The sequence below is a fragment of the Phycodurus eques genome, chromosome 12 (assembly GCF_024500275.1).
Source record: "Phycodurus eques isolate BA_2022a chromosome 12, UOR_Pequ_1.1, whole genome shotgun sequence".
Taxonomy (NCBI): domain Eukaryota; kingdom Metazoa; phylum Chordata; class Actinopteri; order Syngnathiformes; family Syngnathidae; genus Phycodurus; species Phycodurus eques.
Genome location: NC_084536.1, coordinates 23,426,607 through 23,445,869, shown reverse-complemented (window position 1 = coordinate 23,445,869; position 19,263 = coordinate 23,426,607). Strand labels below are relative to the sequence as shown.

General features: G+C 41.4%; 1 protein-coding gene across 8 annotated transcripts in view; it reads right to left on the bottom strand.

Moving 5' to 3' along the window:
• The window catches only part of parp4 (poly (ADP-ribose) polymerase family, member 4), a 69,590-nt gene that overhangs the window by 11,323 nt on the left and 39,004 nt on the right, over positions 1-19,263 (bottom strand). For 5 of the 8 annotated variants that reach the window (XM_061692077.1, XM_061692082.1, XM_061692079.1 and 2 more), the window contains 12 exons: positions 18,844-18,986; positions 18,610-18,741; positions 16,807-16,893; positions 16,534-16,698; positions 16,361-16,407; positions 14,915-14,996; positions 14,497-14,634; positions 14,218-14,407; positions 6,890-6,960; positions 5,822-6,009; positions 1,998-2,097; positions 1,710-1,880 (listed from right to left, as the gene is read on the bottom strand). In XM_061692077.1, the coding sequence (XP_061548061.1) occupies positions 1,710-1,880; positions 1,998-2,097; positions 5,822-6,009; positions 6,890-6,960; positions 14,218-14,407; positions 14,497-14,634; positions 14,915-14,996; positions 16,361-16,407; positions 16,534-16,698; positions 16,807-16,893; positions 18,610-18,741; positions 18,844-18,986 (1,514 nt within the window). Of the gene's footprint in view, positions 1-1,709; positions 1,881-1,997; positions 2,098-5,821; positions 6,010-6,889; positions 6,961-14,217; positions 14,408-14,496; positions 14,635-14,914; positions 14,997-16,360; positions 16,408-16,533; positions 16,699-16,806; positions 16,894-18,010; positions 18,057-18,609; positions 18,742-18,843; positions 18,987-19,263 lie in introns of all 8 variants that reach the window. The other 3 variants (XM_061692078.1, XM_061692080.1, XM_061692083.1) reach the window with 2 other exon arrangements.

Here is a 19,263-nt window from a genome sequence, read left to right as displayed (position 1 = left end):
AAGACTAGCTAAACTTCAGGCAGTCTACTCCGAACCCTTTTCTTGCTAACTTTGACAAATCCACAAAGTTTTGGGGCGCCATCTTATTGGTGAAGCTTCGCCAGCGAGGATTTCAAATGAAAGCATTGCAAGTTCTGCTACTCTCCGTTGAAACTTGGCTCATTGAATGCATCCTTGCTACAACAGGCCAGCTTCCAACTTCACCGAGCAAACCATCTCACTGAGCTTTCAAGTAAAATGAAAGGTGGTGTAATATGCTTGTAAGGGAACGAAAGTTGGAGTATGGATGTCACAACAAACACTGCAGTCCAGATTTGGAGACTGTTTCTGAACTGAAGACAGTTCTACTCAACGTAGAAGTTTTTCTATTTTTATCTTCGCCGTTGTTTACATTCCACCTCAGGCTAATGTGAAGAGCTGGCAGCTGAATTGGAGCAATAAAACCCAGATGAACTCATTATTCTTGGGGACAAAACTCAACCATAAACTTCCGAAATATAAGTAGCACATTGACTGTCCCACCAGGGAGACTAACATTATAGACCACTGCTATAGCATGCTGTAAGACTCATATAACTTCCTTTGTGTAGCTTTGCGTTCATCTGATCACAGTTAAATCCACTTAATACCAACAAACACGCAAAGACACAAATCTGCAAAGCCTGTGGTAAAAACACTGAAGAGGTGGAATAAACAAAGCTCCTCTGGAATTTACATGACTGTTTTGAAAGCACAGATTGAAATGTCTTTGAAAGATCCACTGGCAGTTTGGATGTATACAAACAGTGACATACTAAATCAGGTTTTTGAAAATGTTTGTGTTCAAACCAAGACGATCCACATGTTCACTAAGATCAAGCCATACTTCACCAACTCCGCCAGGCTAAGAGGACACCTAAGGCAGTGATGTCCAACCTTTATGGAGCCAAGGCACATATTTTACAATCGGAAAATCTCACGGCACACCAACAAACAAAAATGTCACAAAAAGTAGATACACAATAATTACTGTATGTATATGCTGCCATCTAATAGTAGAGCATTTATTTGTTCTGTCTGTCACTATGCCTCACTGGCATAAATAGAGGAACAAAGATACATTATTTCTTTTAAATGAATAATCTTTTGAGCAGTGAAGTAACATTTTATAATTTCCCACGGCATACCTGAAGATCGCTCATGGCACAGTAATGTGCCACAGCACACTGGTTGGGAATCACTGTACTAGAGTGACTCCAACGACTGGAAACAAATTCCTTGTGTTGAACATACGTACTTGGCCAATAAAGATGATTCTGAAGATGAAGATCAAATTATCCATCCATCAATTCTCAGTACTGTTTATCCACACTCGGATTGGCGGTGTGCTAGAGCCAATCCTAGCTGACTTTGGGCGAGAGGTGGGGGTACACCCAGAACTGGTCGCTAGCCAATTGCAGGGCACATATAAACAAACAAACATTCACACCAGTGGACAATTTAGAGTCTCAATTGATCTACCATACATGTTTTTGGAATGTGGGAGGAAACCGGAGCACCCGGAGAATTCCCACACAGGCACAGGGAGAACATGCAAACTCCACACAGAAAGGCCAGAGCCCGGCTTTTAATCTACAACTTCAGAACTGTGAGGCAGATGTGCTAACCAGTCGCCCGCCGTGCTGTTCATGTTCAAATTAATTGAATTTAATAACAGAAATTTGTCATGCCTGTGTGCAGTGTGGCACGAAACCATAAACCAGTGTGTGGCAGTCGTTGAAGAGTGCATGGAGCTGCTTGGGGGCTTGCACAGGAGGAGGTGCCGATGGGTTGAACTGCTGCCACTTCACTGATACAGAACTGCAGCCAGGAGAGGCCATGCGCCTCACCTGACATGCCACCTGCAACCGAGACAGGACAAGTCCTAGGTTTGTTTCCATAGCAACTGTCAGCAGTCCAAATGTTTAAAGCATAACGTACGACAAACATGACCGCTAGTGTCCCATTTATTTCCTCACCTTCTCTGCCCACTCGTACTTGTTTTTGGCATCAAAATATTCATAGGCTCCACACCCTGCTTGGGCCAGCGTTCTCAGCATGTGTCGATTGGCAGTGGAGCTAAAAAGAAGAAAACAGATACAAAAAGAGCCCATAATTATAATTTGAATAAAAGGAACAGTTTGCAAAGTATCATTGAAATTTTCCAATATATATATATTTTTTTAATAAAGAAATTAAGATTTAATAAAGCACGCTATCCAAACTTTTGCCCGGGGGCCATTTGCTGCCCGTCGTCCGTTTTTTTGTAGCCCGCAACACGTGACAACATTTCTCTGCATAACACTTTGGTGATTAAAGATAATTCAGTTTCAGAAGCAAAAATGGTTTGGTCCCCTTTCTGGTCCTTGCTAATATTAAATTTGTGAACATACAACATTAATGATAATCAAGTAACTGCATTAAAATTGGTCTGCTTTCTACAGATTTCTGTTGTTTTGGTTCTGAATGTGAATAGCTGCTCAGTGCACGGGTAGAATGTTAGTTTTTTTTTTTGTGGGGATTTGTGTGCTGATGAAAAATGTCCCACCTTCGAAGTCGATCGTCGATGTACATTTTGCTCATTCAAAATCGATTGATAGCACATTTTCAGTTATTCTATGAAAAATTATACAACATGCTATGACGTTTTTCTCACTTAATTCGGAAGTGAAATCAAAAAGACCTGTCACAACTGAGAAATGCATCCAGTCATGCTGCAATTAGTAATCGAGTATCCTACTGAGAATTCTATTGACTAATCAAGTATTTGGATAAAATTAATATTTGCTAGGTTAAAGAGCAATTATGAATACACAAAAGAAATTGAGACATTTCACTTAATATGTGAGGATAAAGCGGTACAGAAAATGGATGGATGGATGAACGACCAACTGGTTTCCATTTTAGATAAGAGTATTTTTCTTAAATTCACATTGTGCAAATAGCAGAAAACTGCATTTTCTTCTCTTCACACATTTCTAGTGAGGCAATTTCAAACACTAATAAAAATAAATCAAGCAAATATAAAAAGATTTCAGTTTAAACTAGCCATTTCTTTTTTTTCCAGTATCAAAAACAAGGCATTAATTAAAACAAGATAATCTTGTACCATTTTAACCAACTGGGGTATCTCAGTCAGAACACTAGGGGGCACCAAGAAAAATATTACGTCAATAAAGAAGAAAATTGCAGAAAAATGCAGCCTCATGTCAAACGAATGGATGCTATTAAACAGTAGCTATGTGCAGATTGTTAAATAAATTGAATTTAAAAAAAAAAAAGAAATACAAGACTTATTCTTGAGAACACCACACTAAACCATGACTAACTACCTGTAATGAACAGGAAGCCCAGACAGCGCACAGTCGGCCCACTGTGAAACTATTTGCGTGATTGCTCACAAAGCTACCTGCTAATGCTAACAAAAACAAGCATACGTAATACATACGTAAGCCACGCGATTCCTACAATGCAGTGTGGATTTTCTTTGCAATAATTAATGTTAATTAACATCCCTACTGTTACGTTAATTGTCGTTTCTGTCTATGTTACCAGTAGTTTGTTGAATGTGTAGTAACCTTGTTTAGCTGTCATATTTATTGTTGACTTATGTTGCATATAATATTCGTTTTAAATTTAACCATCACTTTAGGTAGTGAAGGAGTGTCGTCCTGGTCAATTCCACCTTACAGAAGAGGCCGACAGGGCGTTAAATGTTAAAGTAACTCTAAAGGCAGCTTGAGTATCAATATTGTGAGAACATTCCAGCAGAGTGATACCCATTGGAAACAATGATTCCATAGTTGTATCATTCATGATTTCCTGTAAAAAACAATAGGTATCATCTAGTTGCCCTGATTTTGTTATTCAGCTGGTGCGCGAGGAATGGGACAAAGTTGGATACAGGCAGAGAGGTAGAAATGATGATGGAGGTGATAATAGACATTTTTCTAGATACAGCACATTACCCAGCACTCCACGTGATGGGGGGGGGGGGGGTCCTGGCTCTGCCTCTGCTACTACAGTGAAGAGTAACCGGTAAATTAGATATACAGTAGATGAATAGAAAAACAAGTAAACAGCTAGAGTATGTATGTATAATGCAAAAGATCCGTAACCTGGAAAATGTCTGTCCATCGTTACAGAAAAATATTGGAAAATTTCATAACTGTCCATCAAACCCCAAATTAAATAATTCTCATCATTGTGAAACTAGAAAAGATCATGTTGTAACTGACCATCTGTATCATCAGAAAAAAGGCAGAAAAGAATGAGACAATTATCCCTAATTAAATTATATTATAATCCCTCATCAGAGAAGTAAAGTGACATTGTAGCTTGATTATAAATCAATCCTAGCTGTAAAACTGTATATCAAAGAAGAATGTTTTAAGTTTGCGCTTCAATAGTGAGAGGGTGTCTTCCAGATTTCCATAGAAGAGGATTTGAATTTGATTTTTAAATTATTATTTTATTTCATTACGAGCATTTGTGGGCTAAAATAAAAAAAAAAGAACAAAATATATTTTTCATTTAAAAAAATAATAAACCATCCATTTTTTTATACAGCATATCCTTAAAAGGGTTGGGGGTGAGCTGGAGTCTATTGTAGCTGACTTCGGGTGGCCAGCCAAATACAAAAACATTTTAAGCATTTATGTATTTATTTATTTTAAGAATTGCATGGCAGGCCTGATATCATATCCCTTAAAGCTAAAAATCTATTAATTTTGCCTTTAACAACCTCCTCTGCGTTAAAGACAAAATTAATAGCTTTTTAGCTCCTCGGGAGCTAAAAAGCTGTATATTATATATATATTGTATATTATATAGTATATTTGCTTATTATTTTGCAGTCAGAACCCAAAATATTCTCTAAGACCCACATATAAACTTTTGTTCTACTTTTAAAAGATTTTGTATCTGCTACAGACCCCACACATAAAGATTAAAAAATCGGGCATTCAATAGTTTTGGTTGTCCTCAACACAGCAGACCACACACAAAAAGATTCTGTTGCACCACCAATCTCGAAGTCTCGCGTGATCACACGTGATCTCACAAAACTGAAGAAGAAGAAACACTTTTACCCGAGTGTTCACGAAGGTTGCCGGAACCGCGAGCCTGGTAAAATGGCGATGTTGTCAAAAAAAAAAAAAAAAAAACGACTTGCTTTGGAAATATTTGCCGTCTGGGGAACCCATTTTCTACACAAAACGACATTGGGTAAGACTTTTTTGTTTTCATTTACGGTCGTTTCCGTGTTCGTCAGTCTTGGGTGCTTCTTTGATTGGCTACATTCTGTTCCACGTCACCATTCTCGGCGCCATGACTCGGGCGAAGTCGGCGTTCCCTACACACGAAGAGTTCTCGTCGTAAATGTTGAACACGTTTGTTATTTAACGTTGTCGGCCCCGACCCGTTTTGGTCCCTAAAATCGGGACAAATCCACTCTTAACACACTTCAGACCTAAGGACAATCTTATAAGATAATCTTATAAGATTTAAGATTGTCTGGCGTTTGAGGTGCTTGGTCGGGAAAGGGCAAAATCGGCACAAAAAACAGGACAATTGTCTTTATGTGTACGAGGCCTTACTTGAAATTTCTCAAAAGACTTGCATGAATTTTTAAACTGTTGCAAATATGAGATTCTAGTGTGTGTTTCAGCATGAGTCAAAATGTCTCTTTCTAAGAAAGTTACTTCAACCTATCCAAAGTGCTACCTGCATTTTAATCATAAGCCAGTAGCAAATGTCCTACATTTTTCATTGTGACCTGTGACCCACTTGATCCTTGTCTGACCTGATGCCACACGTGAAGAGGCGGCTATGTTCAACATTGTCCCTGAGCAGCTTCATGGTAACATCGGCATTCTGGAGGTGGCCGTCGGACAGCAGGAAAAGATTGCGGACGCCACTGGATGGAGGCAGCAGGGCAAGCGCTTGCAGGGGCCGCCAAAGCTCAGTGCTGCCCCCCACTGGCGAAAGAGACTGATTGGAGAAACAGCAAGGAGGAGCACACAATAGGGGACAGTGGGGTAAATTGACAGCGACACTTTTCTTTTTCAGGATGACTACAGGAAAGTAATAAAATTTTGGGGGAAGACTAATATATGATTGTATATTTCAGGATGCTGCACCCGTCTACAAACAAGCAGATTCAATGGGCACATAACAGCTTCAGCTTGCAATAATTAAACAAAGTTCCCAAAAAGTTGGCACAACTTACCCCATGCATGCCAACAACAACTGCATGCTGCTCAACTTGCGGCTTCCCATAGTGCGCAACTTGCCCCATGGCTACCATTTTAAATTTATTAACCCCGACAGAAAATACGGTGCACTTTTATGCTCGCTTTAGCACCCAATTTCACAGCTCATAGATATATTCACAAATGCATAAAACACATAGAAAACAATGTACTTTGGTCTTGACACAAACATTATGAACCTTATGATAGAGTAAATTTACTTTCATGACTAAAAAACGTTTTTCGGGACATAAACGTCAAACCACTTCTGCCATGTGACTCTTACCTTCACCGATGCCATGAAATACATTCCTCTGCCTAAATATTTAGTCACATGCCAACCTACCCACTGGCTCATCTCACTCCACTCTCCCCTACTGTACTTTTTTTTTTTTTTTTACATTTTACACCTGCTACGTTTTTAAGAGTCACTAGTGAGTCCCAGTAGGGTGACCATCTGGTTGAGGATAAGCAAGTTGAGAATTTTATTGCTTCTTCTGACAGATTTTCTTGTTGACATTTAGCTACAAATGTCCTTTGTAAGTTTAACCCTTTGTTCCTAATAACATAAAAGCATGACGATAATATAAAAAAATTGATCATTAGTAGTCAGGACTGACCTTTATGAAGTTCTCAGCAGCCTGTCTCGCTTCATCAAGCGGTTGCGGTGTCAGGAAAGCTTGTGTGTGATCTGACATTACAACACAAATCAAAATAAAAAATATATATAGTTTAAGATGACCACAAGTCATTGCCATGTCATTACATTTGAGAATACATTGCTGGAAATTACAAAAGTACACAAACATGTTTAACACTTCCTCCACTTCCTTCCTTAACACTTTTCTGCTCTCCACAGTCTCCTCTTGGATAAAACGTGTCTCTTTACCAACAGCCACAATGCGAGAGGACAGGAGACCCTTGTTCTCCTCCTTTGTTGTTTATTAAAGTGTCTCATTGCGAATTCATCCATCCATCCATTTTCCGAGCCACTTCTCCTCACGAGGGTTGCGGGCATGCTGGAGCCTATCCCAGCTGTCATCGGGCAGGAGGCGGGGTACACCCTGAACTGGTTGCCAGCCAATCGCAGGGCACATACAAACAAACAACCATTCACACTCACATTCACACCTACGGGCAATTTAGAGTCACCAATTCATGCATGTTTTTTGGATGTGGGAGGAAAGCGGAGTGCCTGGAGAAAACCCACGCAGGCACGGGGAGAACATGCAAACTCCACACAGGCGGGGCCGGGGATTGAACCCGGGTCCTTAGAACTGTGAGGCTGACGCTGTCACGACTCGTCCACCGTGCCGCCTCATTGTGAATTATGCATTTAATATGGCTGGTTTTTGCAGTTTCTCACAGTGCTATTGAGGACAAAACCAACCGAGTCAGAATGTGCGGTGGAAAATCTGGAATGAGTCGACAGTAATAAATAAAATAATGATGCATGTATACTGCGGCTCATCGTTGTGTTTGTAGTCCATCATCAAATCACACAATTTGTGGAGTTTTTGGAGTTTATGTACTTTAATCTAAAACACAAAGGACAAATATATGTGATGGTTTTTGATGCTAAAAATTAATAGGAAATCATTAAAAATGTGTTATTGGACTGGTTTTATGATAGCAATGATTTGACCAGGAATGGATGGATGGATGGATAGCTTGTGGTAGGTGGTCCTTTGTGCTTCCATGTAATCATATCCAACTGATTTATGGTAAGCCACATCCCCAAAATACTGACTGGCCAATCACAGAACAGCTTTGACAGCGGTTTGGCACTTTCCAAGTTTGAATCGAACAATCCATTTTGAATATTTTAAAAGGTTTCAATATGTTTTTGTTTTTCTCTATTGATTGAAAGTTGTTGTCCGCAGTGTCAGTTGCCTCCCTCAAAAATCATCAGCCGCACTTTTGTCAGCTCCAAGGTAAGCAATGTATTATCTGTAAAATAATGGACCTCCAGGACCCTGCCGAGGGTGAAGAGCTGGTCCACTCTTACACGGCCAGGACGAAAACCACACTGCTCCTCCTGAATCCAAGATTCGACTTCCCGACGGACCCTCCGCTCCAGCACCCCTGAATAGACCTTACCAGGGAGGCTGAGCAGTGTGATCCCCCTGTAGTTGGAACACACCCTCCGTTCCCCCTTCTTAAAAAGGGGGACCACCACCCCAGTCTGCCAATCCAGAGGCACTGTCCGCGATGTCCGCGCGATGTTGCAGAGGCATGTCAACCAGGACAGCCCTAGAACATCCAGAGCCTTGAGGAACTCCGGGTGAATATCATCCAGCCCTGGGGCCTTGCCACCATGGAGCTTTTTAACCACATCGGTGACCTCAACCCCAGAGATAGGAGAGCCCGCCTTAGAGTACCCAGACTCTGCTCTCCTCATGGGAAGTCGTGTCAGTGGAATTGAGGAGGTCTTCGAAGTATTCTCCCCATCGACTCACAACGTCCCGAGTCGAGGTCAGCAGTGTCCCATTCCCACTATACATAGTGTTGATGGTGCACTGCTTCCCCCTCCTGAGACACCGGATGGTGGACCAGAATTTCCGCGAAGACATTCGGAAATCGTTCTCCATGGTCTCACCGAACTCCTCCCACGTCCAACCTTTTGCCTCAGCAACCACCAAAGCTGCATTCCGCTTGGCCAGCCGGTACCCATCAGCTGCCTCAGGAGTCCCACAGGCCAAGAAGGCCTGATAGGACTCCTTCAACTTGACACCATCCCTCACCGCTGGTGTCCACCAACGGGTTCGGGGATTGCCCCTACGACAGGCACCGATCACCATGCGGCCACAGCTCAGGTCGGCCGCCTCGGCAATGGACGTGCGGAACATGTTCCACTCAGACTCAATGTCCCCCGCCTCCTCTAAGACGTCGGTGAAGTTCTGCCGGATGTGGGAGTTGAAACTCCTTCGGACAGGGGATTCTGCTAGACGTTCTCAGCAGACCCTCACAATACGTTTGGGCCTGCCAGGTCGGACCGGCTTCTTCCCCCACCATCGGAGCACACTCACCACCACATGGTAATCTGGTCCCTCACCTAGGACCTGTTTGTCATGGGTGACACTGCCAGGGGCATAAAGCCCCTGGCAACTTACCTCTTAGGATCATTGGGACGCACAAACCCCTCCACCATGATAAGGTGACGGCTCAAGGAGGGGTCAATTAAACTCATTTCACAACAAGCAGCAGTTTGTCAAATAGCAAACATTTAATCAAAAAAAGGTTTCAAATTGTTTAATGCTACTTCCAGTTCAAGTTTACTGTCAAACTAAACATCAAACAAATAGAATTACACATTGTGTATTTAAAATGAGCAAACTATGTTGCCTTGAGAACGGCCCGCTGACTTTGTGCTAACATGAATGTAAAATGCCTTTAACATGCTATAATCAGCATCTAAAGTCACGATTTTACAACCCTTCAAGCAACGGATATTTGAACACATATGGTGGAACAGCACATGTAGACAATACTCACAGCCCTATATTCTTCATCTTCAACTGAAAAATGACTAATATTACAGCAACTTACTGAGCAGTAGTACAGTAGAAGAAGAAGTCTATTCTTCTTTGTTTGTGTCTGTATGAATGTATGATACAGTACTGCCTTCCGGTGGCCAAGGCGGGCAGACCAGAAGGCGCGGGACACTGTACTGAACGCAGCATTAAATCCTGATGCACAAACTTTTTAATGCTTTAAATTCTATTTAATTACCATATTTTCACGACCATAAGGCGCACTTAAAAGTCTTAAATTTTCTCCAAAATGGATGGGGAACTTATAATGCGGCGCGCCTTATGTGTGCACAGAGTTCCAAAATCTGTAAATGTGTGATTTTGATGAGCGCTCCGCTTGACTGACTGGGAGCATTTCCTGCCGACACACTGCTTTTATAGAGGAAAGGTGGACGTGACTGAGTACAACATGCAGACATTAAAGGGGGAAGGGTGCACGTGAAAGAGGACGCGAAAGGCACGCCCCCAGTCTGTATATAGCGCCAGTATGTGCATTGTGTAAAGCAACATCGGTTTGGCTAAGGACCGTCGAAAATGGCACGTACGAAGAGACACGCTTACGAAGCATGGTTTAAACTGCAAGCTATCAGTTACCCGGAGGAACATGGGACTCGAGCAGCCGCGAGAGAATTAAAGATCAACGAATCCATGGTTCGCAAGAGGAGGAAGCAGGAAAACGCCGGCATCATTGCTGAACAGCCCCCCGGCTACAAGACTATGACGAGAGGGAACCCGGCATGTTTGATGGAGAACTTGCCCAGCTGTTCATTTCGGATACAGAAGATGAGGACTTTGATGGATTTGTGGATGAGGATTGATCAAAAAATAACGTGAGTACATTGTTAAATACTTCAATAAAGTACAACCGAACTCACCGTTTACATTGTTAAATACTCAATAAAGTACAACCGAACTCAGTTTTGCTCCCACTGCCTTTTTAAAAACATACGCTAGCATGCATCCTACCGTATGTTTTAAGCTATCGTATGTTTTACCATGCCTGCACCCAATAATACAGTGCACCTTTTGTATGTGTTAAATACAGAAATAGACCCCGTAACTGAGACTGCGCCTTTTAATACGGTCCGTCTTATGATCGCGAAAATACGGTATGTTATTACTCTTTGTTGTTATAAAATAGAATATTATTTCATATTCGCGGGTGTTTACATTCCTCAAGATAACACGTACGCCGCACTGCCAACGCTCGCTGAACAAGTAAATGAAATTGAAAAAAAAGCACCCAGACTCACCACTCATTATTCTTGGGGACTTTAAGAAAGGTAAACTCAACCACAACCTCCCTGAATACAAGCAGCACATCGACTGTCCTACCAGGGAAAATCACATTTTAGACCACTGCTATACTACGCGAAATAACCCATACCGTGCTATCCCCCATGCAGCTCTGGGCTCGTCTGACCACTGCTTAATTCACTTATTACCAACATACAGGCAAAAACTTAAATGTGTGAAGCCTACGGTGAAAACAGTGAAGAATTGGACCAATTAAGCAAAGATAGAACTTCAAAGCTGTTTAGACTGCACAGACTGGAGTGTCTCCACTCCAGTCTGTTAAATATGAGTGTCACAGCAAAGGGTCTGAATACTTATGGATGTGTGATCTTTCAGTTTTTCTTTTGTCTCCACTCCAGTCTGTGGACACAAATTCAACTGGCAGCCTGGATGGATATATGGACACTGTTCCATCGTATACCAGTTTCTGTGAAGAGGTGTTTGTACCAACAAAGTCATTTTGCACGTTCAATAACAACAAGCCGTGGTTCAAATGAAAGCAACTTCGCCAGGATAAAGAGGACGCCTATCGAAGTGGGGATAGAGCCCGGTATAATTGCGCTAGAAACCAGTTGACTAAAGAAATTAACATCACAAAGAGGAATTATGCAGTACAGCTAGAAAAAGGCGGCACGGTGAGCGACTGGTTAGAGCGTCAGCCTCACAGTTCTGAGGACCCGGGTTCAATCCCCGGCCCCGCCTGTGTGGAGTTTGCATGTTCTCTCCGTGCCTGCATGGATTTTCTCCAGGCACTCCGGTTTCCTCCCACATCTCAAAAACATGCATTAATTGGAGACTCTAAATTGCCCGTAGGTGTGGATGTGAGTGCGGATGGTTTGTTTGTATGTATGTGCCTTGCGATTGGCTGGCAACCAGTTCAGGGTGTACCCCGCCTCCTGCCCAATGACAGCTGGGATAGGCTCCAGCACGCCCGCGACCCTAGTGAGGAGAAGCGGCTCAGAAAATGGATGGATGGATGGAAGCTAGAAAAAGAGTTTTCCGCTAACGACTCTAAATCAGTCTGGTATGGATTACAATCGCTAACCAATTATAAGCGACCATCCCCCCAAACTGAGAACAATAAAGGACTAGCTGCTGACTTGAACACCTTCTATTGCAGATTTGAAAAGGACAGTTTCACACCCCACACACACCCATAATTATGTTTAACACAACGTCCCAACTTCATTGGAATTGGGGTTGTCCACACAGCACCGCATATTGACAGAAAAAAAAAACATAATTATTGAAATATTTGCTGATTTATTAAAAAAGAAAAACTGAAAGATCACACATCCATAAGTATTCAGACCCTTTGCTGTGACACTCATATTTAACTCGGGTGCTGTCCATTTCTTCTGATCATCCTTAAAATGGTTCTACACCTTCATTGGAGTCCAGCTGTGTTTGATTATACTGATTGGACATGATTAGGAAAGCCACACCCCTGTCTATATAAGACTTTACAGCTCACAGTGCATGTCAGAGCAAATGAGAATCATGAGGTCAAAGGAACTGCCTGAAGAGCTCAGAGATAGAATTGTGGCAAGGCGCAGATCTGGCCAAGGTTACAAAACAATTTCTGCTGCACTTCAGGTTCCTAAGAGCACAGTGGCCTCCATAATCCTGAAATGGACGACCAGAGCCCTTCCCAGAGCTGGCCGTCCGGCCAAACTGAGCATTTGGGAGAGAAGAGACTTGGTGAGAAGAAGAACCCAAAGATCACTGTGGCTGAGCTCCAGAGATGCAGTCGGGAGATGGGCGAATGTTCTAGAAAGTCAACCATCACTGCAGCCCTCCACCAGTCGGGAGGCTTCATGGCAGAGTGGCCCGACGAAAGCCTCTTCTCAGTGCAAGACACATGAAAGCCCGCATGGGGTTACTAATAAACACCTGAAGGACTCCAAGATGGTGAGAAATAAGATTCTCTGGTCTGATGAGACCAAGATAGAAATTGTTGGCCTTAATTCTAAGTGGCATGTGTGGAGAAAACCAGGCACTGCTCATCACATGTCCAATACAGTCCCAACAGTGAAGCATGGTGGTGGCAGGATCATGCTGTGGGTGTGTTTTTCAGCTGCAGGGACAGGACGACTGGTTGCAATCAAAGAAAAGATGAATGAGGCCAAGTACAGGGATATCCTGGACGAAAACCTTCTCCAGAGTGCTTCAGAACCTCAGACTGGGCCGAAGGTTCACCTTCAAAAAAGACGACCCTAAGCACACAGCTAAAATACTAAAGGAGTGGCTTAAGAACAACTCTGTGACTGCTCTTGAATGGCCCAGCCAGAGCCCTGACTTAAACGCAATTGAGCATCTCTGGAAAGATAGCTGCCCCCCTATGTTCACCAGCCAACCTGACAGAACTGGAGAGGATCTGCAAGGAGGAATGGCAGAGGATCCCCAAATCCAGGTGTGAAAAACTTGTTGCATCATTCCCAAAAAGATTCATGGCTGTATTAGCTCAAAAGGGTGCTTCTACTAAATACAGAGCAAAGGGTCTGAATACGTATGGCTGTGTGAATTTTTCTGTTTTTCTTTTTTAATAAATCAGCAAAAATGTCAATAATTCAGTTTTTTTCCTGTCAATATGGGATGCTTTGTGTACATTAATGTGGAAAAAATTAACTTAAATGATTTTCGCAAATGGCTGCAATATAAAAAAAGAGTGAAAAATTTAAGGGGGTCTGAATACTTTCCATACCCACTTTATATAAATAAATGTAGAAGCCTGCAGATGACTATACAGTAGATGTGATTTATTTATCTCAGATTTGTTGTGAAACTGTGTAAGGCTTCAGGAAACAGCATAAATATATTAATTCAATGTACCTATATATAATATAACTCCCTACCTCAAAGACTGTCTGCAGCCAGGTTGGCATTGCAAATGACAAACAGTTCTCAATTGCCTCAACTGGATAAAAGGTTAGTTTTTAGATGTATCAAAAATATTTGAAATTTAGATGAACATAAGATTAAGTTCCTACTACTAAGGATTTAAAGTTCCTGGGCTGGTTAGTGATGTGTTATTGGTTCCAAAAACTTGACAGGACTTCGCAACAATTAAATAAGAGGGGCAGTTGCACTAAAAAAAAAAAAAAAAAAGCATTACTGACCTGTGCCAAACAAGACGATGTTGATTTTAAGGTCACCCTTGAGGGTTTTGATGGCATGTTGGGCAATCCTCTGTGCCCAGAGTAGAGGCTCTCCACGCATGGACTCAGACGTGTCCAGCAAAATGACAACTTCATCGGCTCCAGAAGTGGGTTTCATCTCAAAGTTAGGGTAGAAAACTAACATGCAGGCCTACGGGATAGATAATGATGTCATAAAAAACTAATTCCAGGAGCGAAGCTGTAGATGAAGGCTCACAGACGGACACCAAACTGTCAGACCTGGCTGTCCTTGTCAGGGTGTTTTTCCACCCACATCCTGGGAAGATGAACCTCCGACAGAGTGACTGACAGCTGGAACCCTTCTGGAGTCATGACCTGCCCTGGCAGCACACTCACCACTGCCTTGCAGTCAGTCCTCTGCGGGATAACATTTACTACCTTTAACATTGTGATCAGAGAGAGCTGAAATGATCGGCGCTGTCACGGCATTGTGATGATGTGTGATGTTGAAAGGCATCTGTGTGAGCTCTTGAAGCATTGCAGATCATACATTTAAATGTGAACTAAAATATGCAAATATGTCTTGAAAAGTACAAAAAACAAAAACTGTACATTTGTAATGAAGCTGCATGTTCAAAAGACATGAAAACTAGTTTGTTCCAATTAAAGAATAATAAATCAAGGCAATGTGACCAACCTTTATCTTGACTTTGTGTGTGATACATTGCAGGCTGCTGATCTCATATGGCATCTCAATGGACATGTCAAGGCTGAACTCTCTGATGGGGACCAATGACTTTGTTAGCACACACTCTACATACAGTATAAGCACATATTATAACAGTCCATTTTTTTCTGATACACTAATGTCACATGCCAAAATAACAGTGCTATGAGGCCATTTCAAAGCCCAGTGATTCTCAAAGTGTGGTACTGGTGCCACAAGTGCAGGCTCTATCTAGTGGTATGTGAAATATTTACTATGTAACTACAGTTGTGTTTAACTTTTAAGGATAATATATTTGCATTTAATCTTTTAGGACTTAATTTACTTTAGTTTTTACTTTGGTGTAGTTTTAAGTTAAGTTCTACACGCAGAACATTTTAATTAATATATTTTGTTTTCCTACGTTTAAACGCAGAACTGTTCATAATGTTACAGTCTTACAATATTAAATATACCTTGAAAGAATGAGACCTTTGTCTCATTTGTGACGTCCTATGACACAATTCTATTTTAATACAAGTACTTAAGTATTTTGTAGGTGGTAGTCGATGTAAAATGTTTGAGAACCACTGTTTTAGCCGATCAGAAACTTGAACACCGATTTCTGAATCAGCACAATAACAACGCTGAATCAAGGAAACATATGGTAGAAGTGGTAAAAGGGTACCTACATGTTTAAGTAAGTTCGACGTTCGCCCAAAAAGCTGAGATGTTGTGCTCCATTTGCAGGATTAATATTTTAGTCTGCTTGGCTTTTTCTCTACTTTTTTTTCCAGGTGAGTGCTCACAACATTATAATGGCAGTGGTTTTATACTGAATGCAAAAATCAGACAGGTCTGCTTTGATGCCAGACTGACAATTCATCAATCAAGCTCGTCTTTGCTTCATTTTTCGTAATCATTTTTAATGAAGTTGTTTACATATAATTAGAACTACAGTAGTTCCACATGAGCATATTTATTACAAATACGAAACTCAAATTCCAAAACTGAAACTGTCAGAGACAAGGTTTCTCTTATTTGCTAGATAAATTTCCTCAAGGCAACTTTTCTTTGTTATACAAACAAAACTTTAAAGGACCACAGGGGTGCAGAGACGTTAAGAAAACTTTTATGGCCACGTCGATCAAATGGGGCAATATGGGTTCTTTCAGGCTTTTATAAACTCTAAATTCTACTTTATGAAATTATATTTTTGACATCTTATTTTTTTTTATATAAAGCACCAGTTTAACCAAATGAAAAAGAATCTTTTTTTTTTTAATTTAAATGTTTGAGTATGGATTAATTAGGGGGAATTTCTTTTTTATTTGAAAAAAAAGACGAGTTTTTATTTCCAATTCTGTGCTCTTTTTTTCCATTTGTTAAATAAAATAAAAAAAATAATCATCATCAAACATCTACTTTCAACCAAACCTTGTACTTGCTGCATTATCCGTCACACATACTTTGTCCACAGTCACCTGTTGAAAGCACAAAAACCTTCTGAGGCCACCAGAATCAGAATTCTTTTCATGTTTTATTTGTCCTAAAAATATAGTAAAAAGGCACAATAGTTTCTCTTTGAATCCTAGCCAGGCCCATCTTACCTGTGTAGTCTGATTTAACGCTGCACTTTGCTGCCATGGTGCAACACTAGCAGGTAGGGTGAAAAAAACACTCCCATCCTTGACGATGAGTTCGGACACAAAGGTCACTTTAATGAGGACGCTGGCACCTGCTGGCAGGTTCCCCACACTGATGGTGAAAACGTCCTGCAAGGAAGCGTGCAGTGGTCACAATGCAGGTCACGTCAACTCTACTGGCTCCTTTAGAGTGGGGATGTCTGTGTGTGTGTGTGTGTGTGTGTGATGTGTGCATACTGGAGCGTCCTGATCCATGAGGTAGGCTCCATGGCCCTTCTCTATAGCCCGTTTGTACTCCTTACGAGCCTGCTCTTTCTCCTTCACCTGATAGCCAAGGACATGCAGGTAAACTGGTTTGAAAAATACCAGACAAGGCAGGATTTACACTGAACCCCCAATTCCGTATTAGTACCTACAGTTGCTGTTCGTCAAAAAGATTGTCAAATGTGTGTGATGTGTGCATGCATTTTGTTCTTATTTTGGCTTTAGGTGGCTTTTTTTGTCATACTTTTTCAAAAGCTTGACCGCCACGCAGAGTTTAGTTAAGGATTAACACTGCTCTGCTGTTTTGCTTTTTCTCTGTCTTTTTTGTAACCCTTATTTCAAAACAAGGATTAGTCTTAACACATTTTTAAGAGAATAACGTGAGCAAATAAGAAAAATATAAACTGAAAGTTACGTGGCATGCAAAAAAAAAAAAAAAAAGACCCAGCGTTACTATGTTTTGTTACATGTTATCGAAGTAAATTTACAGTGTAGCATGATGCAGTTGTATGTCTGTTTTGTTGGTTTGTCACTGATTAACCTATTCTTGGACATGCATGAACGTTAAGGATGTGGGCGTATGGAAGAGCAAAAAAAAGTTTTAAGACTTGTTAAAAAGGCCCATCCATTCATTTTCTATGCTGCTTGTCCTCATTCGGGTTGTGGGGAACTGCAGTCTATCCCAGCTGATTTTATTTACAAGGTCAATCACAGGGAAATTATAGACAAAGAACCATTCACATCAGTGAACAATTTGTGCCGCTGACGTACACATATAATCCAAAATCAAATGTTTTATTATATATTTACATTTCCTCATGTTCCGTTATGAGTTTTTTTTTTTTAAATGTAAGAAACAAATATGTGGTTAATTCCAAAATAATGATCTTTGGTTTTAATCCGGCACGGTGACTGACTGGTTAGAGCGTCTGCCTCACAGTTCTGAGGACCGGGGTTCAATCCCCGGTCCCGCCTGTGTGGAATTTGCATGTTCTCCCCATGCCTGTGTGGGTTGTCTCCGGGCACTCCGGTTTCCTCCCACATCCCAAAAACATGCATGGTACTGTAACTGGCAACTCTAAATTGCCCGTAGGTGTGGATGTGAGTGTGGCTGGTTGTTTGTTTGGATGTGCCCGGCGATTGGCTAGCATGGCAACCAGTTCAGGGTGTACCCCACCTCCTGCCCGATGATAGCTGGGATAGGCTCCAGCATGCCCGCAACCCTAGTGAGGAGAAGTGGGTCAGAAAATGGATGCATGGATGGATGGATGGTTTTAATCCACCTTTTCAGAGGAAACATCCAAGGGTTCTGTTGATGCATTCAGTCAAAATAAAGAAAAGTAATAAAAATTTAATCAAATGTAATTAGTTGTATTACTTTGACAAAGTATTTGAAAGAGTGAAAATACTCTTACATTTTAAAAATAGGATTACACATGGGTAACCTGTAATCGTAACCAACTCCATTACCACACTGGTCTATCTTCCAACTCCTAAATGCTGCTCAAATTAGCACCACATGCCACATTAAAGGGAAAGTGTCTTTGGCACAGATAATTAGGTCCTCAATTTGAGAAAATGTAATTGAAGACTTATTAAGGATTGTATGACTTGTTAAGGATGTATTTTTTGTCTGCTTACACTGCCTTGAGGCATACCTGATCTCGGCCACATGGGAGAAAAAGATGAGATTTGAGTCATTTGGTGACAACGTGTAAATCCAGCCTTAGCTTGTTACTGTTCCTTGAACTAAAAGGACATTTTGAGGTAATGTACCTGTCCCACCACATGTTTCCCATTAATGAAGGCTTCAAAGCCACACACGGCTGCGTAATCGTCCAAAGGGAAGACATACTTGGCCTCAATGGGCACATCGCTCTTATTGGTGTACCTTTGGAAGATGATGACCTACAAAAGGATAAAGGCATAAATAAATAAATGTCAGTCTTCTTGGATGCTGCAACTTGAAGACATATAACCGAAGTCACTGAAAGTAAAAATTGCTCCTACATGAGAGAGCAAATCCATCAACTTGCACTTCACATGCACGGCCAGCAGGGGAAGCTGCTGCCCTGCGCTGTCCAGCAATCCTGCAGTCACGTCGTCCAATGGGTTCTTTATGCTTCCAACGCCATCATCATCAGGAAAGACTGCTGAGAAAATACACATACGTAGCGCACACACGCAGCACACACGTTATTACCACTATCATGATGTCATTATCTCCCCTCCTGAGTGTTATAGGCAGTGGAATCATATTTAAATGCCTCTATTTTCTCTATAAAGATCAACTTAGTTGGCTTACAAAAGAAGTCGTTCTAATTCATTGCGCTCCTAATGAATGATAAGTACTTCCCATGCAGCTCACTGACACGCGTGCTTGCCGTGGGGATGGCAGTTTGGTCCATTAAATCTTCTATCAGTTACTGT